We start from the raw sequence: 25500 nt of genomic DNA, 5'->3' as shown, positions 1-25500 counted from the left end.
ATACTAGACTAAAAGAGAAAAAAAAAAAAAAAATTGAAGTCCATGCCTAAAGAATGAAAACAGGATAAACATAGAAAGGTTCAAGCCCACCAAGGCCGCAAATTATACCATGGATTAGAGTTCATCTTGCATTATAGGTCTTAGTTCAAAATGACATTCAAATTATTTACTTGCAGTTAACATATTATCTACTTTTAGTTAACAGATTATGTAGTTATAAATAAATTGAAGGTACAAAATATGCTAAATGCATGTACATAATTTATTAAAATGACATGTACATAATATGTTAATTGTAGTGGTTATAATAGGTACATAATTTATTAATTGCATGTACATAGTATATCAACTGCAGTCGTCTGCAGATACATAATATGTCAATTGTAGTAGGTACATAATTTATTAACGGAAAGTATATAATATGTTAACTGATGTTACATAATCTGAATACTGTTTTGAACTAGGGTCCACAATGCAAGGTGTACGCTTGTTGACTTTGATCCATGATATAACAATTGTTAAACACAAGATTTTAAGTTTGACTCGAAGCCTTTTCAAAAAAAAAAAAAAAAGTTTGACTCGAAGCAGTTTATTAATTTTCTTACTTTAAGCCTGTTAGTTATGTGCTAACTCAGGCTAATTTATCCCATTGTAATCTTTTATCAACAAGAGTTATAAGACAAATTTGATCCAAAATACATCTTTCGATAATGATTGTTTTCCATAAATAAAAAAACAAAATTACATATTTGTTTTCAACATGTATGGTATAATATTAATTACAAGTGGATTACAAATTGATAAATACACTATCGGGGTTCGATGGCACTAATTGTAACCTCATTATTGGAACCACTTGATCCTCCCTGAGAACTAGAAACAACAGTGTTGGAATGGTTGCTAGCAACAAATGCTGGCTCTTTGAGTTTTGGAATTGTTGTTGCAAGGTTGCTCAACATGACGACTGCATCGGACATTGTTGGTCTGTCTGTTGGAATTGGTTGGACGCATAAAAGTCCTACTTCGATGCATCTTATAGCCTTAGGAGAGTCGCATGTTTTCCTTATTGCTGGATCAACGAATTCAAGTGCTCGTCCTTCTTTCCAGTTATCCCATGCCTAATAAAACAAAAATACATAAAATAATTGTCTTTTTATTTTCGACATAAAACTTAAAGATCTAAAGCATGAAGTTACCCATCCAAGGAGAGTTATGGAAAGTTCAATCTGAGAGAATTCTGAGTTCTTTCGGCCACTAATAATTTCTAACAATAGCACCCCGAAACTGAACACATCAGATTTTTCTGAAAATTGGCCATGCAACACATATTCCGGTGGAATGTAACCACTACGCCAAGGAAAAAAAAAAGGTATGTAAATCCTTCAATTTGTTATAAAAACTATAACAATCAATTATAAACTTCCCAAGTTATGAACTAGCTCAAGTATATATGGATGAAGAGTGAAAATTAAGTGTACTTACTATGTCCCAACCACATGATTCGTATTTGCATGAGTTTGGTCAAGTCCAAAAATTCTTGCCATTCCAAAATCTGATATTTTAGGCTTCATTACTTCGTCAAGTAAAATATTGCTGGCTTTTAAGTCCCTATGAATGACTTTTAGTCTAGAGTATTTGTGAAGATAAAGTATTCCTTGAGCAATTCCCTCTATTATTTGATAGCGAGTTTTCCAATCCAAACTTTCTTTCTCAGATGCATCTGAAAGAACCATAGTGACTTTGTTAGTAAGAGATTAAAACAACAAACCGAAGAAACATCAAGTATTATGTTTTACAATACATAACACATTAAATGTACCAAATAAGAATTTGTCCAAGCTTCGTTTGGGCAAGTACTCATAGATCAGTATTTTCTCATCATCTTCGGTGCAACAACCCAACAGGCTAACAAGATACTTATGTTGTAGTTTTGCAATTAGCTTCAACTCGTTCATAAACTCCTCCAAACCTTGTGATGATCGTTTAGAAAGCCTTTTGATGGCTACCATCCCAAATTCTGATAAAAATCCCTGAAACAAAATACCAAAATTATAATCTTCAATTATACTCCAATTATAAAGGAAAATTAGTATATATATACACACATCCATGTGACCTAATAATCCTCATGAAGTTGTCACCTTATACACCGGACCAAATCCTCCTTCACCGAGTTTATTTGCTTCATCGAAATTGTTTGTAGCATCAGTTATTCTCTCCAAGCTAAACTGTAGCAACTCTATATCACCTTTTCCAACAAGGGATGACACTGACAGAGAGTTAACCATTGTAGACATTTTAGCTTCCCAATCTGGAATTTGAAAATTAGGTGAAACGAACCAAAATTAACAGTCACTCACTTGATAAGAGTAAGAAATTCAAAACCAAAAACAGAAACTTCATATATAATACCTCTCCTTCTGAAGTATTTTCTTCTGAGGATGTATGTCAAAGCACTAACAAGAATGAATGCAGCGACCAAAGTGACTATTATTGCAACAAGAGTTCTGTTTCTGTGACCTGAATTTTCATCTGCATGAAATTGAAACATCATCAAACAAAAGTCAGTAATCCCTGCAATGTACATCAGAAAAGACAAACATAATCGGGGCAACCAAGCCAAATTAATCAAACACTTGACTTGGTACCCACAAGGTTACAACTTGCAAAGGAAGCTAGCTATTGACTTTTTTGATTTGAACCGATCAACAATAACAACTTAGACTTAGACTGGTTACTTCATTGTGACTTGATAAGCCATGGAATGACTCATAATTGTGTTCCACGTACTTTGTGTTAATTTTGCTTGAATATGGGTAAGTTTTTTACTTTGTGGCGTTTTTTATTGTAAGAAGGAAAGAGTGGACCTAAGGCATGCATGAACTGGAAAAGAGGATGTTTTTTGAAGAGTTTGAGGCAAAAAGTGACAAAACAGAAGTTCGAGAGCAGGCAGGGAGCAACAGAGCAACGGCAGCCTCCAAAAGTGCTTCCGAGAGGGTGTCACGAGCCGTAAACTCCACCGTAACACCCTGGCCAGCTTTCAGGTGATTAGATGTTTAATTTGGTTAGGCCGTGACTACCAGTATGGTGGCCTAATCATCCACGAAGTGGCCTAGCTAGCCTATCACGATGAAGGTCACGTAGTGAGACCTCCATTGTGACATGCTAGGCCACCTTGCAGGTCCTAGGTGTCACGCTAGCGACCACGGCGTGATCACTAGCGTGACGCCTTGGAACCTAAGAGCTGGTTCAGAGTGTCACGATGAGTTTCATGACTCTAAACAGGTATCTAGTGCACACCCTCGGGTAATGGCTGCCCTAGGTTGGTTTGCCTCATTATGACTTTAAGTAGGTACTTAGTGCACACCCTTGGGTAATAGCTGTCTTAAACTGGTTTACCTCTTTGTGATCCTAGACAGGATTTACTCAGTGCACACTCTCAAGTAGTGGTTGAGGAAAAAGTTTCCCTCGTGACCCAAACAAAAAACAAAAGGCAGGTATTATGTGAATGCATTACTTCGGTTGGAGGTGTGAACTCGAACGTAGAGATCTTGGCCATAGCCATTAAGACCAGCTGAATAGTTATGAACCAAATCAACCAAGTCCCCAAACCAGTTTATACAGTTGACAGTGGAATCAGAGCTGATATTTGCATAAGCAAAAGCCTTGCAGGAGCAATTCCTAGAACACTGATCTACACAATCCTTAAACGCCATACTCCCCATTGAAGTCGAATGGTCAGGCCATTTCATCAAAGGCAACCTCATAAACATATCCTCTTCATCACATCTCAAATCTATTATCCTCTCACACCCCCCTCCATGATTCCCACTATCCCAATCTTTCTGGGATTTGGGCTTGAACCCTTTCAAGCAGCTGCAAACTGGGTGTGAACCATTGTATTCACAGCTCCCAAATGCCCCACAGCGATCATAGAATTCGCAATCGTTGGCTGGCACGTGCCACCGGACTAGCCATAAATCGGTTCTCTTTTGGTTCAATTGTGTCTGGACATAGCCATCTGGGGTTAAAATGAACCTTACTTCAGAAATGTCAGCATAGCCATAGCTGAAATAAACTTCATTGTTCTCTGTAGCGAAAGAATAATATGCTGAATATCCCAGGACAGGGAAGAGTAAGCTCCAGTTAAAACCGTACTGGTACAAATTGCTCCTGAAATAAGGACTGTTTTCTTTCCAAATGAAGAATTGTGGAGATCCATTAGGATCCATTCCCCAGGAGAATTTCCCCGGCCGGGGATCATCTTTGCTAGTCCAAGATTTAATGACGTTTCGTGTATGGTTTTTGGTGTTTACCTTTAGTTTCATCCCCGGCATTAATGTGTCGCAGGCGTGATCAAAGCTCTGCCAAACAGGGCTATCATTATTACCCTGTTTTAGAACAAGGTTTCCGGAGTTGAGCAGACGAGTTTCCGGGGAGTTTCTTGAAAATCCGGCGCCGGAGACGTTGGTTGACCAGATTGTTTCGCTTTTTCCATTGATGATCTGCAAGTTCCCGTCTTGGGCGAGGGTGAAAACGGGGTTGGAGTCTTGAGGCAGAGGGGATTCTCTGTTGGCCACCCAAATCACGCTGTTATTGATGGCGTTATACCATATTCCCAGAAAGGAAGAGGAAGAGTTTCCCGGGGAGAAAAAACCCAGAGCGAATCTCCCGCCGGCGGAAACTAAGGTCTGGTTTTGAGTAATCCACTCGCCCGGCCGGAGAGTGTCTGTGCTCACTCCACCATTGCAGAAAAAACACAGAAACGCCAACCAGACATACTTAACAAACCCATTGGGAAAACAACGGGCATTGTCTACAATGGAAGCCATTGGAGGGGAAAGATTTGCTGGGAATTTGTGAGAGAACTGTGAATGATTTGGTGAAAAAGTTGTGAATGGGTTGGGGATTACTCATGTCAATTGTGGATTGTGGAATGTGGAGTCGGTCTTCCCGCCAGTAAGTCATCCATAATGGAGATTCTGCAAGTCAATCTTTTTTTATTTGGTGGCGGACCCTATCTATAGCTATACAATCAATTAAAGAAAAACTGTATTTTGAAATCTTGACTAAGCCACTGTGGCCTTATTTTGTGGACTTGAGTCAAAATGGAATCTCAAGTAATTGTACTAATTAGAAGACTTAAAAGTTTTGCCAACTAGGGCACCAATCGTTATATTGTGGACCAGGGTCCGCAGTGTACTGTAGACCCTGGTCCAAAACGACGTCGTCGTTTAACTAAGTAGTGGGGAGTTGACGCGCGACGGATACCGTTCCAACCGTTCCATCCGTTCAATTCCCGTTATGTGTAATTTTGTGTATTGTATTGAGTGTTTATGTGTACTCTATTATACAGTTTTGTACATTAGTAACTTCAATAGCATAATTTTGTGCATTATTGATTTATAATACCAATACCGCAATAACATTAATTATAAAGTATTAGATCATTAATGTCCAGAATACGCATATGGTTCAATAGAATACACACAATCAATAGCCTAAGTATTAGCATTACTATTTCATGAGGTATGGTACTCGAAATCAATAATGTACAGAATTATATACTAGAATACACATAATCATATACCATAATACACAGAATTTATGAATAGAATACATAGAATTATTAGCCTAAGTATTATCTCTGCGGTTTCATAAGGTATGGTATTGTAAATCAATAATGTACAAAATTACATACTAGAATACACAGAATCAATGAAAAGGATACACAGAAATATAAGTCTAAGTATTATCTCTTATGTTTCATGAGGTATGGTATTAAAAATCAATAATGTATAGAATTATATACTAGAATACACAGAATCAATGACTAGAATACACATAATATTATAACAAAATGCACAGAATAACATCACAAAATACACAGAACTCATCTTATAAGTTAAGGCCGAACGGAAAACGAAAAAGCTGTTAATTAAAAGAACCAAAGCGACGTCGTTTTGGATCGGGGTGCACAATGCATTGTGCACTCTGGTCTATGATATAAATTGCCCTAGGGACTAGGGCTCTATTATTATATAATGTGATCACATTTTTGTTACCCTTCTAAATGAATGATTATATGATCAAACCTTGATAGTGGAAACATTAATTCAGAACGAAGAATCATGAGTATTTAAAAAATAAAAAATAAAGACCGTTATTCAAAAAAAGTAAATCAATTCATATTGTTCGTAGCTGAAAGACACAAACTAAGAAAGCAAATGGATCACTCCTATTATGAGTTTAATTTAGAACATTGTGGTAATATTATTCAACCTGTCCGTTCGTGAAAAAGAATGGAGAAGGAATTGAATTAAAATTAAAATTTAATAGCAAAGAAATTATTTAATTTGGAATATTGATTCCATTGTGTTTAATTGGAGGGAAATAAGTTATTGAAAATAATTAATATAAAAACTCAAATAGCCTATCTAGTAAAGATATGTAGGGTAATATATAAATGGGAAAAGGTACAAATTAAATAAGTCATGCATCCAACTATTTGGAATTAGCAATTAAACTATCGAACTCGAATAACCACCAAATAAGTCACTGAACTCAGAAAAACAAAGCAATTAAGCAACTAAATCGAAAAAAAATAACAATTAACATTTTTAACAAGTCATTTGCATATTCCGGCCACTAGTGACGACTATTCTAGTGACCAGTGAAAACTTTCGACGCTGTCGCCTCTGGTCGCCTTTTCAGGCGAGGGCGTCCAGAAATGGTCGCCCTCACCGGAAAAGGCGACCTTACCGCCGGAGATGGTGACGGGCGACGACCTTGTTAAAAATGTTAATTGTTACTCCCTCTGTCCCATTTTACCTGTCCTATTTACTATTTATTGGTCAAACCAACTCTTCCTTCCTTGCTTATTTTCTTTAATAATTTTTTATTATTTTTAAATTTAATTTTTTGTGTTTAATAGTACTTTTAATGTAGTTTCTAAATATATAAATTTTATATATTAATGCTAAACTTAAAAATATGAAAAATTGGATTAAAAATTACTTCAGTCAAGTCTCGTTAAACGAACCAGACAATCATTTTGGGACGGAGGTAGTATTTTTTTTCATATGGTTTATTTGCACCTTTTCCCTATATAAATTCATGTGGGATTCATTTTTCTATTTTTTATACCTGCTACCTTTTCAAACTCATTTTGGAATTTAACGAGAGAGGGCATATATGTTATACAATTCAACATTTTTTCGAAAGGCTCTTGTATATATATAGCGGTGCAAACCCACTTTTCAAACCAATGTGGACAACTGGACAAGTGCTTTTTACAAAGCCTTTCCACCTTCATTTCCAACTCAAATGGGTTTACTTTGAGAATCAATTTCTCATTCACCTATTATCCTTTTTAAGCATATAATATATCAATTTTTTTGTCTCACTGCGAAGAATCTGAATTCACTTTGACTCAACCCAAATCAGAAGTGGACCCCATATATATTTGTACCACAAAATAATTACTTTCTATGCCATTTTATGCTAAAATTTTTAACATAAAAAGATCAAAATGTCATTGTATTTAACATTTCAACGATTTTGTTGATAAATGACAAAAATAATTATGCCACAATAGTACTAGAACCAAATAGAGGTGTTATAAAAAAAAGAAAACAATGATTAAAAATAAACTGTCACCTATACATCTAACACATAAATGAGATTCACTCTTTTTAAAAGTAACAATTTAATAGTCTTTACACTAAAAGTAGACATTCTTTTGAGACAAACTAAAATGAGAGTACAACAAATAAAGTGGGAGTGATGAAGCATTTGTTAACTTAATTAAGAAATTATGCAAAATAATAGATTTTTGTACATACTTAATACATGTAATTTAATTTGTTTTTTTTTTTTGGTTTTTTGAAAAAAATTAATTTGTTTATTGAATAAGAATTTATTAATTTAAAAAAGAGAAGATGTAAAACAAAATCACAAAGATAAATTGTTTTTGAAATCTTCAACAATATATTTTGTAGTGGTTGTTGACGTCGTTGTCAATTGTATTGTAACTATCTATTTACTAAATAAATTAAATATGAGTAAACAATATTAGTCAAAAGTGTACTCAAAAAAATATTAGAGTCAATAGTGTTATAAAAATTTGTGTTGACTAAGCCACTTTGGGCGTATTTTTTGGACATGGAGTTAAAATGGAATACTCATGTAATTATCCAAATTACAAGGCTTATTTTATTAAATCCAATATATTTGAAAACTTGCAATCACACTATAGAGGATAAAGGGATATGCTTCACGGCATTTTCTTTGGAGAACACTATACATTTGTCCCTCAATAATAATAATAATAAGTATTATTATTATTATTATTATTATTATTATTATTATTATGTAATTCTTATTTTCGTTTTATTTTTTTTTAAATGTGCTGTCTCAATTAATTAGTTATTGGGGGCAAATTATGCTAAGGACCCTGGTCCACCTTGCAAGGTGGATCCAGGTCCAAAACGCGCATCTGGAATAACGGTGCCGCTAGTGACACCATTTCCTCAGTCAATGATATTTTTTGTGAATATAGAGTTCAAAAATTGTGAATATAGATTCAAAATTTGTGTTATACTGTTGAATATAGAGTTCTGTAATTGTGAATATAGAGTTATGAAATTGTGAATATAAAGTTATGAATTTGTGAATATAGAGTTTTCTAATTGTGAATATAGGGTTAAAAAACTGTGAATATAGAGTTCTGCAATTGTGAATATTGGATTATATAATTTTGTATGTTGGGATCTAAAATTAGGAATATTCAGTTCTAAAATTGTAAATATAGAGTTTAAAAATTATAAATATAGAGGAACGAATTTTGAAGAGAAACGGTAAGTTAACGGCAATGAAGGAAGCAATTTTTTTTTAATACAGACGCCGTCGTTTTGAAGTAAGACGACGTTGTTTTGGACCCTACTCTACCTTGCAAGGTGGACTCGGGTCCATGTATGGCATAACAACTGGTTATTAGGCTATTAAGGTACGGGCTTATTTGGTTATTGACAGATCCGTCATTTTTTGCATTTGTTGAAGATGTTTGTCCTTGAGGGTTATTGGTTCTTTTTGGTAATTTTAGATTTCCTATCTTATTTTACTATACTTTCATCATTTTTTCAAAGGCTTTTATAAGCAAATATTAACTTATGAAACAGACTATTATGTTAGGCCCAAAAGTCCTAATATTTCGTACGTTGGTTAAACAAAACAGCATTATAATGGGCCCAACGTACAAGTAGACACAAATTATATCAAGGACCAAAATTCATAATGTGCATTTTAGACCTTGGTCGAGATTATGTACAGAAATTTTGATGTAGTAAATACACCAATACAAATATGCCTAAGTACGATCTCGGGGCCTAATATACGGGCTCAGGTAATTGTGATAACGGGTCAGACGATCTCGAGTTAATAATAGGTTGAGCAGAAATCCCAATGTCCTCTCTCACAGGCATTAAGTGTGTTATTATTTATAGGAAAAAGGGGCACATGCCGGGTGTTCAGCATACCTGCCACGTGTTCCACATGCATCAATGAGGCTGGCTGTTCCTCTAATATAGGTCAACGCGGGTGGCAACTCTTGGTGAGTCTAACTATGACATGACTGGGCAAGGCGATATCAAAGGTGTTTTGTCCTCTTGTGTAGGAGGCAATTCGCTAGGAGTATCCAGTCTAAGCACTAAGGTTGGGATCGAGCTGAGAGGGCACCGTGTACTAGCCAAAAACCTTAAAGGTTGAAACTATACCTCAGCTCGGGTCGGGTTGGACCCATGCGAGGTCGGTCAAGCTCAGGAAGTGTTCCTTATGGCAGACGGGGGGATGTACCAAGTGGATATACAGTTGTACGCTCGAGGCCGGGTTATTCCCTATCAAATTTAATATGTGATGTGTTTAGATTAAATTTAGATTTAGTTTTCTTTACACTTATGAAGCTTGTAATCAGTGATTCAATACTTAGATTTGAAGATTACTATTTTCATTTAATAGAGTTTCTTAGTATTGTCAAAGCAGGCTTGTCCTCCCCACAGCGAACCTAATTTCTAGACTTTTGCGAGACTTTTGATATTTTCACTCTCAAAACATCTCTTTTAACTTCTATCCACTTAGAATAGGGTGAGATCGATTATGATAGATTAGATTCCAATTCAAGATTGAAATTCAATTCCAACTTCAAACCAAGTTTGTATCTTCAATTCACTTTGGATCAAAGATAAGTTTTCTTTCTTGCTTTGAGAAAAGGCAATTGGAAGAAAACTTGGTTGGAATGCTATGTGTTCGATAATATGTTCCAATTAAGATTGAATTCTCATGAGAGTGGGACTCGATGTTAATTGGTAGTCTCATGGCCATGAGAATGGCATTGGCTCCATTGCATTTTCCTTGATCCTTGCTAAGACTTTGCATGATCCCCACTCCCAGGATATCCCATAGTATCATCGATAGAAGGGTTATCTTGCTACATAATGTGCGCCTTAGTGAAACACCTGGACTGTGATTTCTTGCCTGGTCATGCACATAGTATTTAAATTCGTTCTGTTGTATTTTGGCAGAGAGTTTGAACTATATAGTCCTAGCTTGATTTCTTTCATTTTCTTTCACATATTTAGCCTAGATATTAGCTTTATATTTCCATCTAAGTTACCATTTCTAAGTTTGTAATCAAAGATTTCACCATCAAATTTTGAGTTCTTTATCAACTTTGCAATAGATAAGTTTATCTTTCCTCTCATTTACCTTGTGCCATGCTTATGCTTTCTATTTGTGGAGTTACTTTAGTTATGCTAATCAAGTGTGTGAGTAGTTCCATTATATTTACAATCTGGGTTAGTGTTGTTTAATCTATTTAGATGTTATTATTATAATTATTGCATAAAGGGATAGAATCCAATCTAGCTAGGGTTATTAATAATTGTGAAGGATTTGTCTACATCTTGTTATTGTGTCATGCACAACATTTATTGGCTTACCATTGGAGGAAATTCGATCTCAACGAGAGTTAAATTGAATTTCAAAGTCTCTTCTAATTAATACAAACTCTATTTAATTTCCTGCGTGCTATGAGAATGGAGAAAATAAGGCGATTTAGATGCTTTAATTTGCATTGTGTGCTTACTGCTTACCAAATTTGAAATTGATACATCACGAGAGTGAGCAATTTTTAGTCCTAATCATTGTTTATTTGTTTACAATAGTAGCTTTGAGACTAGGATTATTGCGTGCATTCTCGTTAATTCGTTTTTTTGGTGGTTTACCCCAATCTTATAGGTTCTATTTCATATATATAAAATATTATGCTCCCTTACCTGAATCCTTACCCTTTTTTTTTTTTTTTTGACAATCAACAATCAATCTTCATTACGTAATAGAAAACTCCAAGGTACAAACAGGGGATCAAAACGCAAATACCTAGAGTTTCTATACAAGATAGTGGATTTGGCCAAGTCATGGGCCCTAGTATTTCTACCTCTTGCTACATGCAGTATAGAAATGATGAAGGGTCTTCATTATGTCATGGCATTGTCGAATGGTAATTCCAGCATATGACCGATCGTCGGAGGGGTTGTTCAGAGCGTTGCATGCATTTAGGCAGCATATGAGAATCCTTATTACCCTCCTTAATTTCATTTATCATGTATCTAATTGCTTTGTTTTATTTAGGAATAAGGTTCAAATTAGTCACTGAACTTAACCTTAAAGTGCAATTAGGCCACTGAACGAAAAAAAAAAAAGTGCAATTAGACCACTGAACACTCCAAATGCATGCAGTTACACCTGATAGCAGGTTACCTCCCATTTCATCATGTCGGCTGCTTACATGGATGGTGAATTGACATTTTAAAATATTTTTTTAATAATAAACTTTAAAAAAAATAAATAAAAAAAATTATTAAAAAAAAAAAAACAAACGCCAGGATGCAGTGTTTATTAGAGTTTTATTTTCAAGATATTATAGATAGAATTTATGAGTCATTTCTGGTTCGAGACGAAGGAAGGGGGTGGGGGTGGGGGGAAGGGTGGCGACAATTTTTTTTTAAATTAACTTTTAATTTTTATTTTTAATATTTATTATTAAAAAATTATTTTAAAATGTCAACTCACCATCCACATAAGCAGGCCTGATGAAATGGAAGGTAACCTGAAATTGTATTGTATTTGAAGTGTTCAGTGGCCTAATTGCACATATTTTTTGTTCAATGGCCTAATTTTTACATTCAGTGGCTAATTTCTACCTTATTCCTTTTATTTATTCATTATATCATTGCTTGAATCCTACACACCATGATTTGCTTAGTTTTTTTGCCTATTCTCTAGACTTAGTTGCCTAATTGGTTGGTTATTACGTAGTTCATGTCATAATAAATCTCAAAATCCCAAGAAGATGACATTCACACCCATACAATCCCTGCTCTATACTTGCATCACACACATTATGCAATAATCAAGAGCTTCTAGATAAATAATGCATCAAGCTCTTAAACAAATTACTCACATGGCGGAGATTGTGGCGTGCAAAGAAGTCCTGTCCTAGCTAAAGGTAGGGCCGTGGAGTTTATTCAGTTATTCACAGATTGCTCTCAGCTCTGGAGTGGATTAAGCAGGGTGCAGTCTACCTTCTATTCTTATGTTGGTTTATACATTGATGTATGTAGGAGTGCCATTGCCTCTTTTTTATTTTTTCGAATCGGTTTAGTTCCTAGATTAGGGAATGTTATTGCTCATACACTTGCTACTGCGGCCCGTCATCAGGCTAACATTTTGTACTGAGACTCTCTCCCGCCTGATTATGTGCCATCTCTTTTACAGTAATCTATACCTCATGGTTTTATTTCAAAAAAATTACTCACACATAATAAACATAAACATCATAAAAGCAAAAGAATAAAGCATAAATATCATATAGGAAGGAGATAAAAGGAAGGCCTAAACTCTCGCTGGATTGTAGGCACCTCTATTGAGTTGGACAGCTGGCCTAGAGATTTAAGGCTGCTCCATACTCAAAGCCAAGAATTAAACCCTTGACCTTTGGTTAAGAATGAATGAGTCACTTCCACTCAACCACACCCTCCAGGTTAAAAGAGAACTTATCTATTAAAATGGAAGAGGAATCTTAGAATCCAAGTTTTAATTAAATGATTACAAGCTTCAAATGTGTAATGAAACCTAAATTTAAGTCTAATCTAACTTAAAAATATGAAAGAAATGTGAGAAAATAGCTAGGGTCAAAATCAAGGAAAAAAAATGGCTTAAAATGCGCCTACATAGTGATTAGTGAGTTAGTACCCCATAAATGGGCATCGAATGACTATTCATCCTTATCCAATGTGCCACAGAAGTCGAAGGTCCAGGCTAGTTATGAATGCCCGTTCTTCATGGACAAAACTATTTCCTTTCTATTTTCAAGTTTTTTTACCTTCAATATTAGACTTGATAGTGTTCTATGAAAGTTGTATTTATTTGAGTTAAATTTTCAATAGTGCAAGAATAACTTAGGGTGCGTTTGGTTCGCACATGGAATCGGAATCGGAATGGGTATCAAATACTTGGTAATGGTAATGGGTTTTGGTGAAAGTATTTAACATGTTTGGTAATTGGGTGGAATGGGAATGATTATTAATAGTTGAGAAAGAAATGAGGAAGGGGGATGAAACCCTTATTTAATAAGGGTATGGGTTTTGTCATTAATGGGGTATTCCAAACCCATAGTAGCATTCACAAAACCTATCAACCAAACACAAACAATCACTTTCATACCCATTCCTTATGCCTAAACCCACCAACCAAACACACCCTTAATTTGAATATTTCTACATAGAGATATGATCAAAACATAAGTAGTGGTCATGTTGAGTGAAAATTGCAACTTCATACTCATTTACTCTACGTTTGCTTTAATTTGTCCATATGATCAAGACCATTAAAAACACTACTTTTTGACTCTTTAATCTCCAAGAACTGTTCTATCGATCTCCTTAACTTTACTTTGGCTCCCATTTACTCTAAATGCATGCAAAATGCTCCAAAAATTCTTCATCAAGTTATCTCAATCATCAAGAATTTTACCTAATTAAGCAATTGAAGCACACGGGGACCATTTTTTAACAAAGTTAATACTAATGGTCTAACAAGCTTGTTAAACCCATTCTTGAACTCAAACTTTAGCAAATTGGGGTGTGGCAGTGTTTATCATCATTGGTTTCCAGCATGCCAATCACTAGTGCATTTCTGACACTCAATTGCTATGAACGTCCAAATAGTTGAATATAATATGCGCTCAAGTATACTCCTCTCTTTTACGCTTTGACCAATCAGATCATTCCACTTCATCAATACCTACTTTTAACTGTTTTCCAATCGTTTCCAATGTCCTATGAACACCGTTCTTATAATCTTGATGTAGTAAATCCTGCAGAATGTTACGTTCATCCGTAGTTGTGTCTGTAGTTCTTCTTGTCATGATTAGGGATGGGTGTTTTAGTCTTCAATTTCATTTTTTTTGAGTTCGATTCTAGTTTAGATTTTCAATTTCAAAAAGATGAAATCATTTGGGTTTAAATTTTAGTTAGGTTTGATTTGAAAGAGTTCAATTTTGACTCGAATTTTTGTTTAAGAATTCGGACATTCTCTAATTTTCTTGTGCACATAATTATTTATTTATTTTTCACTAATAATTTAAATTAAAAAAAAAAACAAGTCAACTTTGATATTTCAAATTTCTCAATCTAAAATAAGTTCAAGACTCCAAACCGAACGGATCTCTTCACCTGCGTCCACTGTCTAGCAGCAACGTCACAAACAAAAAATGGGAAGAGGAACAATTGTGAAAATTAGGATTTAGCGAATTGAGAAATTGGTGTGTGCACGCGCGAGCGCGCATCCGTGTAGTAGACTGTGTATATTCATGTTGGCTCCCACATTCTCACTTAAGGGGTGATTTTCATTTGATCATTAATCTATGGCTTTGTTTGGCACACCTAGTTAAAAAACTAGTGGCTAATAAACTAACTAATTGAAATTAAAGTGTTTGATAAAAATTAATTATTCAATTAGATGAATAGTATAAAAGACATAAAATGATAAACTAACTATTTTGATTAATGAAGGCAAGATTATGTCATTTTTATAAATTAATAATAAAGATAAAAAAAAAATTAAAAACCAGCAACTTATTTTGAAACACTATATAGAATAGTGTTTCAAAATATACTATTCTTTACGCTCCCATATTATACCAAACAGAGCTTATAGTTTATTTGTAACTTCAAATAAGCTATAAATTATAAAATAAGTTCAACCAAACAAATTTGGGCATTAGTGAGAACCTCCATACTTGTACATGAGTACATACTATATTCTACCTAATATTATTCTCGTACGTGAAAGTGTGAAATTGACTTGTTTGGCAATACGAGAATTGATGTAACATGAGATAGGTATGATAATCGTGTTGTCGGTGTTGACCCAACAAAAAAAATATACAAACAAACAAACCTAGCTAGCTCCCGTTTCAAATATATATCTAAGTCTTCTAAACTTCCGTGAGCTAAAACAACTATCCAATTCCCATAATCCCATTCTTCTCCATCTGGGGCTCTTCTCCGGCGAAACTAAACCTAGTGGCTGCTGTCATGGGAAGGGTTGTTTTTTTAACGTTGTTTCTGTGTTTTCTCTGCAATCTTGGAACGAGCACAGACATTCTAAGACCCGGCGATGTTATTACTCCAAACACTACGTTAGTTTCCCCAAACGGGAACTTCGCGTTAGGCTTTTTCCGGCCCGGAAACTCATCTTCTTTGTTTCTGGGAATATGGTACAACAACCTCAAAGACAGTGTGATTTGGGTAGCCAACAGAGAATCTCCGCTACACGACCAAGATTCCCACCCCCGTTTCACAATCGGCGATGACGGGAATCTGCGGCTTCTCGACGGCGTAAGAAACCCCAAATGGTCGACAAACGTGTCCGGTCCCCCCGGAAATTACGCGGCGGAGGCGCAACTGAAAGACACCGGGAATTTTATTCTGAAGCAGGGGAATTCCACGGTTTGGGAGAGCTTCGATGACGGCGGGGATACATTGATGCCGGAGATGAGACTTAAGGTAAACATGAGAACCGGAGAACGGAATATTCTCAGGTCGTGGACTAGCATTGATGATCCCCGGCCAGGGAAATTCTCGTTTGGGATGGATCCTAATGGGGCCCCACAAATCTTCATTTGGAAACAAAACAACAATAATACTAATACTAATAACAATAATATTCCTTATTATAGGACCAATATGTTTGAGTATGGCTATTCTCTATCCTGGTACATTCCCAGGCAGGGATATTCCGTTTATTTATCTTTTGCAGCACGAGATGATGAATTTTACTTCAGCTACACCTATCGCGACGCCTCGGTCCCATTACGGTTCTTCTTGAGCCACGACGGGTATATTAAAGTTCTGTCAAAGCCAGAGAACAGTGAAAAATGGCAGAATAGGTTGCAGTTTCCAGACCCAACTAAGTGTGAAATGTATGGGAGTTGTGGTTCGTTTGGGAGCTGTAAGAAAACCGGTTCCAATTCGGTTTGTAGTTGCTTGGAGGGGTTTAAACCGAAATCGGGCAAGGATTGGGAGAATGGGAATTATAGTGGAGGGTGTGTGAGGAGAATAGGATTGGAATGCAATGAAAATGACAAGTTCATGAGGTTTGAGTGGATGAAATTGCCTGACCATCCAGTTTCATTGGGAAATAATAGTAATATGACATTTAGTGAATGTGAAGCTCAGTGTTATAGTAACTGCTCTTGCAGTGCATTTGCTTACAACAATATGAGCGACATAGCCAAGTGTCTCAACTGGTTTGGTGACTTGGTTGATTTGGCTCATAACAATTCAGCTGCCCTTAGGGATCTCCATGTTCGAGTTCATGCCTCTGAGCTAAGTAATACTCTCTCTGTCCTATTTTACTTGTAACGTTTATTATTTATTGGTCAAACCAACTTTTTCAATTGAATTGAAAATGAATTCAGTCAGACCTCGTAAATCGAATCAGACACATAAAATGAGATGGGTGGAATACTTGTTTAACTTTGTCTTCTCTTTGTGCTTACTTTAGTTTGGTTATATTTGGTGCAGATGGAATTGGTGGAATTGGAAATTCTGCACACAAAAGCATTAGTCCTTTACAAGTTGCAATAATGGTTTCTTTGGTCTCTGCAGTCTCTCTTGTTGTTATTAGTGTTTTGGGTTATATCCTCAAACGGAGATACTATAGAAAAAAAGGTACACAAATTCCATATATTTTGAATAATATGTGCATTCCCACCCCCTTCATTAATTTTTAGTGGAAATCCACATGCTATTCTAGATCTTTTTCTGTTCACTCCGAGAGACACAGGAGCTAGCGGGTTATCCCAGAGATTTTTTCCAAAAAGAAGCTCCTTTGCCGCTTTAACTACCTTTGGATTCCACCACCTTCATTATTAGTTGCTAACTGCTGTGATAACACTGATTGGGTATGTATATATGTAGGTGAGAAGTCTATAGCAACAGCCAGCCAAAAGTCAAATGCATTATCCCCCCTTGGAAATGGAGATGTAGAATTGCTACAACTCAGTTTGGAGAGAATATTAGATGCTACAGACAACTTCAATGAAGCAAACAAACTTGGAGAGGGTGGATTCGGTCCTGTGTTTAAGGTGATTATTATTTTTTGATAATTGATCTGTTACATGATATATAATATTAGAGTAGAAGTCGATACATTATTATATCATCCTGTCATTTTATTTCATTTCAGGGATTTTTATACGAATTTGGGATGGTAGCCATTAAAAGGCTATGTAAGCAATCGTCACAGGGCTTAGAGGAGTTCATGAATGAGCTAAAGCTAATTGCAAAACTACAGCATAAGAATCTTGTCAGCCTTTTGGGTTGTTGCATTGAGGATGATGAAAAAATACTAATTTATGAGTACATGCCAAATCGAAGTTTGGACAAGCTCTTATTTGGTATGTTTGCTATCTATTATTTAGAGCATTAGTTTTCTTGATTTGTTTTCTATATATCAACAACTTCACTTTGCTTCTTCCAAATATAGGTGAGAAAGATAATTTAGATTGGAACACACGCTTTCAAATAATTGAAGGAGTTGCTCAAGGAATTCTTTATCTTCACAAGTACTCGAGACTAAAAGTTATTCACAGAGATTTAAAAGCAAGCAACATTTTACTTGACGAAACAATGAAACCAAAAATATCAGATTTTGGGTTGGCAAGAATATTTGGGCTTGATCAAACGCAAGCAGAAACAAATCGTGTAGTTGGAACATAGTAAGTGCAATTGATTATGATAAATTCATAAGTTCACAATCATATATACGTGTGTAGTGTGTACTTAATGCCTGCATAACTTATTTTATTATTTGGTCATCAGTGGTTACATTTCACCGGAATACGTATTGCACGGACAATTTTCAGAAAAATCTGATGTATACAGCTTTGGAGTTCTATTGTTAGAAATTATTAATGGCAAGAAGAATTCAGATTTCATTCACTCTCAACTTTCGGTCTCCCTCATCGGATGGGTATGGATGCCATGTAACATCATGATTTTAGTATATATATATATATATATATATATATATATATATATATATATAGAAGAAAATGATATTATATTTCAATATTATAATTCCTTTAATTTTTCTTTGTAATAGGCATGGAAAAATTGGAAAGAGGGACGACCACATGAATTTGTTGATCTGGCAATAATGAGATCATCATGCGACGCTCTCAAGGTCATAAGGTGCATTGAGGTGGGCCTTTTATGCGTTCAAGCAATCCCAACAGATAGGCCAACTATGTTTGATGTAGTTCTCATGTTGAGCAACCCTACATTATCAATTCCACCACTTAAAGAGCCAGCTTTTGTGACTACCAACCATTCCAATGCCATTGTTTCTATGTGTTACACAAAAGCAAGTGATTATTATTCCAAAAATGAGGTTACAATTAGTGATATTATTGAACCCCGTTAAATGATCTCATAGGGGATGTATTCAATCAAGACTTTTAAAGATTTTCAAAAACTTTTAAAGTGATAGATTTTAATTGACTTTTGTAGAGTTCTTGTAAACTTTCCTAGAATCTTTTAAACTTTCATCAACTTTGTAAAAGTTTATAAATATCCATACAACAAACATTTATAAACTTTTAAAAACTTTTTCATATTAAAAATTCTACAAAAGTCATAAAACTCTAAATTGAATACACCCTTACAAACATTCCATAACTTCTATTAATATATTATTTATAATTTTCTTACAAAAATATATTTCTATAAATCATAAATAAATTAACGCATTGTAAAAAAAAAAATACAACCAACAGCAACTACAAAAATATTTTTAAATTAATAAAATTTTAATTAATATACTTTTGAATTCATTATTGGATATATTTTTATTTTCTTATATAAATACATATATTAATAATTAATGAATATAAAAATATTTAAAATTGTATTAATTAAATAGAATTTTTAAATGTAAATACATATATTTTGCAACCAGCAGCAACTTGCTGCTGGTTGCGGCAGCAAATCATGCTGCGAACATTTTTTTTTTTTTTTTGCTGTTCGTAGCAATCCTTGGCAGCAAAAAAAATTACTGTCAATATTAACAAATAATTTTTCGTAGTAAAGTTTGGGACGTATTGTACAATTGATAAAAAATTTGTCTAATTTAAATAGAGGAAAAAAAAGGTTTGTAGAGAATCTTGAAAGTTTTGGGGTTGGAGGGTTGGATTTCATTTATTTATATTAATGAAGAAAAAGTCTACCGAAATCCTATTTGACAGAGTCTATGAAAGTTAATAACTTTTTGAATACCAGTAGATTTTTAAATACTCTATAAAAGTTTGAATCGAATACCAGCATACTTTTAAAGAGTTTTGAAAAGTTTGGATCCAATACCTGTAGACTTTTAAAGAGTCGTTAAAAGTCTAAATTGAATACCGCCAAACTTTTAAAGTTGATAAAACTCTTTAAAAGTTTATAGAAGTTATGATTGAATACACCCCCTTAATTTGTAGAAGTAGTTTTTTTTGGAAGTATTTGTACAAATAGTTTAGTTTCGTTGTAAATGTTAGACTGGTGTGTAATATTTTATAAATTAAAAAAAAAAAGTTACTTCCATTGTAGTTGTGATTTTTATTCCAAGAACAACGTTACAATGAGTGTTATCGAATCTTGTTGAAAGATGTCTCATTTTGTAGAAATAGTTGATGTCCATTATAGATGTTAAAGTTGTTGAGTTATATATATTAAAAAAAATATAAAAAAATATAAAAAAAGCGCGTCTGGAAGGAACCAAGCAACTTAACCTTAAGCATGAAAATGACACACTTTAAGTGCACAAATCACACCTTAAGAACACAAATCACACATCTAAAGTTTTAAAATGGCGCACCTAAATATTATACATGACGCACCTTAAGTACAAAAACTACTCACCTTACCTAAAGCTTTAAACCGACACACCTTAAGTTTTAACAACTAACATACCTTAAGCACACAAACAATGCACCTTAAAAAGGAAAAGCACTCATCTTAAGAAGTAAAACAACGCACCTAAAGCTTTAGATCGATTCACCTTAAGTTTCAACAAAAACACACCTTAAGTTCTCACTGAAGAATTGACGCACCTTAAGCTGTTAAGCACATAAATCATGCATCTTAAGTTTGATCAATACCAAAAATTATCAAATTTTCACCATATTTTTTAATCATTGTTAATCCCAAACGCTAATTTTGACAAAATCAATGACTCTCCTCTCACCGTAAAACTTACCTGAGCACACCGTCTGCATTTGAATTATATTCTTCGTAATTGAGAACATCCAATGAGAATATGGACGGCAGTCAAATTCGTAATTTATGAAGAAAATAGGGGAAATGTGAAGGAAAACATTTTTTGTTGACAAATATAAGGTAGGAAACAAGAGTCGGGGTACAACCCAACCAATTTGATTAATCAATTAGCTGGATAATCACATGGTTTCATATTTAATTTTACTTTCTATGAATGCTATTTGTTGACATTTTTAGTTTGGTAGCCAATTAATTATGATTACATAAATTGGTTTACCGCCTTATAATCTTTTGCCAGCTAAAGTAACAAAGTAAGTTTTACTTAAATAATTATTTGAGTAATGATTATGGACTTTCTCGTTAATGAAAGGAAGACTCAAAAAAGACAAATTTATCTTCACAAGTATCACATGTGACAATACTTATTCTCAAATTATAGCACGTTTTGGTATTATATAACTTGGGTAACTCGTCACCTATGTTCACAATTTGGTCCAGAATCGCAGAAAGTTCTTGTTCAGGAACTGGGAACTTCTCTCAAAAAGGAACTGGGAACATCATGTTAATCACATTTTTCGTGAACAAAACAAAGTGATCGATATTCTGGCTAAGTGAGTGGGGCTTCACACAGAAAAGATAAATTGTACTAAAAAAATCTTGTGTAACAAGTTCGATTGAGAGGTGTTGGCAAGAATAATTAAACTTGTGACTATTTAAATATACAAATAATGCCAACTACAATGTAGTGTGATAATATATCTGTTACCATTTTAAATGATGGTATACAAATCATGCTCAACTCACTCGACCAATTCTAGGGTTGTTTTTTTTCTTAATTGTATGAAGTTTGGCTAGCTATCATTCCAACAAAGAAGAAAAATACAATTTTGAATGATGAGATAAGGTATTATGGAATTTTCCACCAATTCAAATATGATTTTAATTGAGAATATTTCAAAAGCTAGATAAGCTTGAAAGATTTTGAACAAATGCAATTCATCAACTCAATTGCAGCGTGCCCTTTATATCCTTTTCAATCCTTTTCTTGACTTTTTGATACTTATATTTTTTAATAATAAGTTTAAATATTATTATTATTATTATATTAAATTTTAAAAATGAATTGCATGCATGGCCTAACATCCAATAATGGAAATGAAGGATAATCTGGCCAGATATACTGTAGGGATATACACCTTCCATTTATTAATGATAATAGACCAGATATAATTCTAATTGTTACATTAAATTCTTCTTTCTTTTTTTTTTTCTTAATACCATTGACTTTATGTATTTGTTCACTGAGACTTGAACACACAACCTCCTATATAAGAGAATAAATTGGTGTTACTGGACCACAAGGTCGACATTAAATATTTAAATTCTTCAATTCTTCTTAAGCAACCGCGAATTAAATTACCCATCAAGAATTAAAAGTTTTAAATTCATGTATTAAAATTAAAAGTGCTACTCCGTATTTTCGATCTATTTCTAAATTTATTAATAATGTTTATCACACAATAAACTCTTTATATTCATTAATTATTAATTAGTTAAGTCATTAATTGCTGCAACACGAGTAAAAAATAAATAAATTTATCAAATAATCAAATAGAAAAAAATTAATTAAGAAAGATATTTATATCACAAAAGAAATATGTTACGTTGTTGATATTTTTAAAAAGTTCAAAATGAAAAACTCCAAACTAGTTTCAACTCTGAAAAGTTGAAAGTATTCTAAGATGAGTGTGTTAAGAATGTAAATGTTATAGTTTTTAAAAGCTTAATTAGGACTTTGAGTTATCAAGTGGCTACAAACTGAATTTTGAGATATGTCAAAGGTACGAATAGCAAGGACAAAATTTTTTTACTCAACTAATGAAGTTGTGAAACTTGTTGGATATATAAGCAATGAATGTGTTGGAGATAGATGTTAAAACCAGAAAATTAAAGTACATTGAACGTTGTGTAAAAATGGTGATGGATTGGAGTGTGTGTGAGAGGGTATATTCACACTGGATATAATCTCAAAGAGTGGACTAGAAGGGTGTTGAATAGTAGGTGGTTAAGCACAAGAGTGTAGAGTGTTTGGAAGCTAGTTCGAGAGTGTTTGCAAGATATCAAGGAACAACTATGTGCACAATGCAATAGTAAAGCAATTGATTACGGCACTTAACAAGCAACAGTAAAATTAAGGGCGTGAACTAGGTCATTTAAGTGTAGATGATATATTATTGTATCATTGGCTAAAGTTCATGTAATGCATTGACAATGGAACTAGGGAGATGCTACTAGGTGCCAACGCCACTCTTGTGGCCGTTGGACTCTCAATTAGATTCAAGTCCCACTCTCATGACGACTCAAGGCTATTAAAGCATTTTATCAAACATGCATGTGGTGTTTGCATCTCCTTCCAACCCCCTTTTTCTTAAAGGTGAGTTGGATTAGTGAAAGGTATATGTGCCTATGGTATTGCTTTATTCTCATAGTGACAACACCTTGTCATCAATGTACCTCTTACATACTTTGGCCGCAACCAAACAAGAGTCAATAATACAAATCACCAGCTCACAACTAGAGTTATCATCAAGTCATTACATTAGCTCATAACTCAATTCAATCACATAACATCATTCACAAAAGATGACTTAATCCAATCCCTAATTGAATCTAGCTATTCATGTTAGGAATGTAATTGAAAGCATCAATTGAAACAAGTTAAGAGACAGAAATCAGAATTGGAAAAAAGAAAATGCAAACAAAGCACAAAGTATATTATTCTAACTCATAAAATGCATTATCTTACCTAAGAAATTTCATTATTCTAACACAAGTACATTATTCTAACTTATAAAATACATTATCTTACCCTACAAATTTCATTATTCTAACCAGTGTTGCAAAAATCCCGCCTAGGCACCGATTAATCCCCGCCTAGGCGCTAGGCGCCGGTCGACCGCCTTGCGTATCACCTTAAATGGTGGTCAAGGTGGCCTAGGCCATCTAACCACCGCCTAGACCGCTTAGGCGCTGACCGCCTAGGCCTCCTAGGTGCCGACTAGACCTCTAGGCCGTCTAGTTGACCAATTAACTATTGTTCTCCTTTTTTTAATGAGTTATTTCACTTAAAACAACATCGTTTTGAGCGAAATAATCTGAAATTGTACAAACTCTAGATATGTTTTAGGTTAATATTTAATATTTTAGCATTAACTATTAAAGTATTATAAAATTTATAATTATTAGTCTTTAAAAAATTAAAAATACTTAAAAAAATTTAAAAAGTAAAAAATACACTAGCGGCTAGGCGCCGATTAATCTCCGCCTAGGCGTCCTAGGCGCTAGGTGCTCCTCGAGTGCTCGAGGAACGCCTAACGATTTTTTCAACCATAATTCTAACACATATAAAGTAAATTATTCTAACTCATAAAATATATTATCTTACCACAAAATATTCATTACTCTAACACATATACAAGCAATAAATTTGTTGACATTAAAATAATGTTGTTTTGGATCGTAGTCCACACAAAATTTGTCCATTTCTGAACTGGTCTGTTGCTACCTCTATGTAGAACTCACTAAGCCCTAAGGTTATAAGTGGAGAGTAGCTTTAATGATCAGGTTTGCCACTATTCATTTAATATTAAGTGATAGTACAAATCATATTTTAATTTGTAGAAAATTTCATAATAGTTTATGTCATGATTCAAAATTGTCCTTTTATTCATAGGTCAGATCGATCGAGTTCAATACCTGTTCGATTTAAAATGTGGCGTTGTGATTTACTATGGAGAGATATGATTAAATGATTAATGTCCACATACTTATCACCAATTAATTTTAAGTAGGATATGACAACTAGATAGCCAAAGAACTCTATGGTTAAGCGTGTTTGACTTACAGCAATCGCATGATAGGTAACCCACTAGAAAGTGAGCATAATGCAGCACTCATATCCATCATTTATCAGAGGTCACGAGTTCGAATGATGGCAAGGCGAAAGCCGAGTCCCGTCCCTGATGGCAGGAGCGATGGCATGCTGCACAACTGGGACTGGGCTTAAAAATAAATGTAGAGTGGGAGAAATCTAGTCAAGTTAATCATATTGTTGACTTGGTAATAAAAAGATTACAAATTTGATTCTTAGTAAGAGCTGCTTATGGACCTTTTTTGTTTGATCAAGCCAACCATTTATGAAAAACCTAAATTGGTTTATCTCATTGTGGTTCTTTGACAACTAGGATCAAAAGATAGAGTTTATGCCTTGCACACTCAAGAGTAGTGATTGTATGTTTCACTTGTTACTAAAAAAAAATGCAGAGTTCATTTCACCCATGGTCAAGACACCCATCAATATACTGCCGATTCTTCCAATAAAAAATACATCAATATAAAGATCATCATTTAAAAAATCTTAATGAAATCGTTTCACAGGAGACTTATAATGTTTTTTAATTAAAATGTAATTTTTTAGATTCATGAAAAAGTATTGAATTTTAGCTAAACATTAGCTTGCAAGGGAAATAGTTTCACACAAAACTTATTTTAAGTTTTTTATGAATATACAGTATTATTATCTTTTTAATGAACATGGTCCGTCCATAAGGAAACATGAACT

At 34.2% G+C, this 25500-nt stretch overlaps 2 protein-coding genes across 2 annotated transcripts; one reads left to right on the top strand and one right to left on the bottom strand.

The window, feature by feature from the left end:
• Positions 1-702: 702 nt before the first annotated feature.
• Positions 703-4896, bottom strand: LOC116032900 (G-type lectin S-receptor-like serine/threonine-protein kinase At4g27290). The gene is made up of 7 exons (XM_031275639.1): positions 3518-4896; positions 2413-2532; positions 2142-2311; positions 1820-2030; positions 1483-1720; positions 1197-1347; positions 703-1118 (listed from the first exon to the last, which is right to left on the bottom strand). The coding sequence occupies exons 1-7, from the start codon at positions 4830-4832 to the stop codon at positions 810-812; spliced, it is 2514 nt and encodes an 837-aa protein (XP_031131499.1). The 5' UTR covers positions 4833-4896; the 3' UTR covers positions 703-809.
• Positions 4897-15605: 10709 nt separating this feature from the next.
• On the top strand, positions 15606-19124 carry LOC116032272 (G-type lectin S-receptor-like serine/threonine-protein kinase At4g27290). The gene is made up of 7 exons (XM_031274765.1): positions 15606-16950; positions 17145-17291; positions 17541-17707; positions 17809-18019; positions 18109-18340; positions 18444-18594; positions 18727-19124. The coding sequence occupies exons 1-7, from the start codon at positions 15654-15656 to the stop codon at positions 19045-19047; spliced, it is 2526 nt and encodes an 841-aa protein (XP_031130625.1). The 5' UTR covers positions 15606-15653; the 3' UTR covers positions 19048-19124.
• Positions 19125-25500: the final 6376 nt, after the last annotated feature.

The sequence above is a fragment of the Ipomoea triloba genome, chromosome 10 (assembly GCF_003576645.1).
Source record: "Ipomoea triloba cultivar NCNSP0323 chromosome 10, ASM357664v1".
NCBI classification, from domain to species: domain Eukaryota; kingdom Viridiplantae; phylum Streptophyta; class Magnoliopsida; order Solanales; family Convolvulaceae; genus Ipomoea; species Ipomoea triloba.
This window is presented reverse-complemented; position numbering and strand designations above follow the sequence as displayed.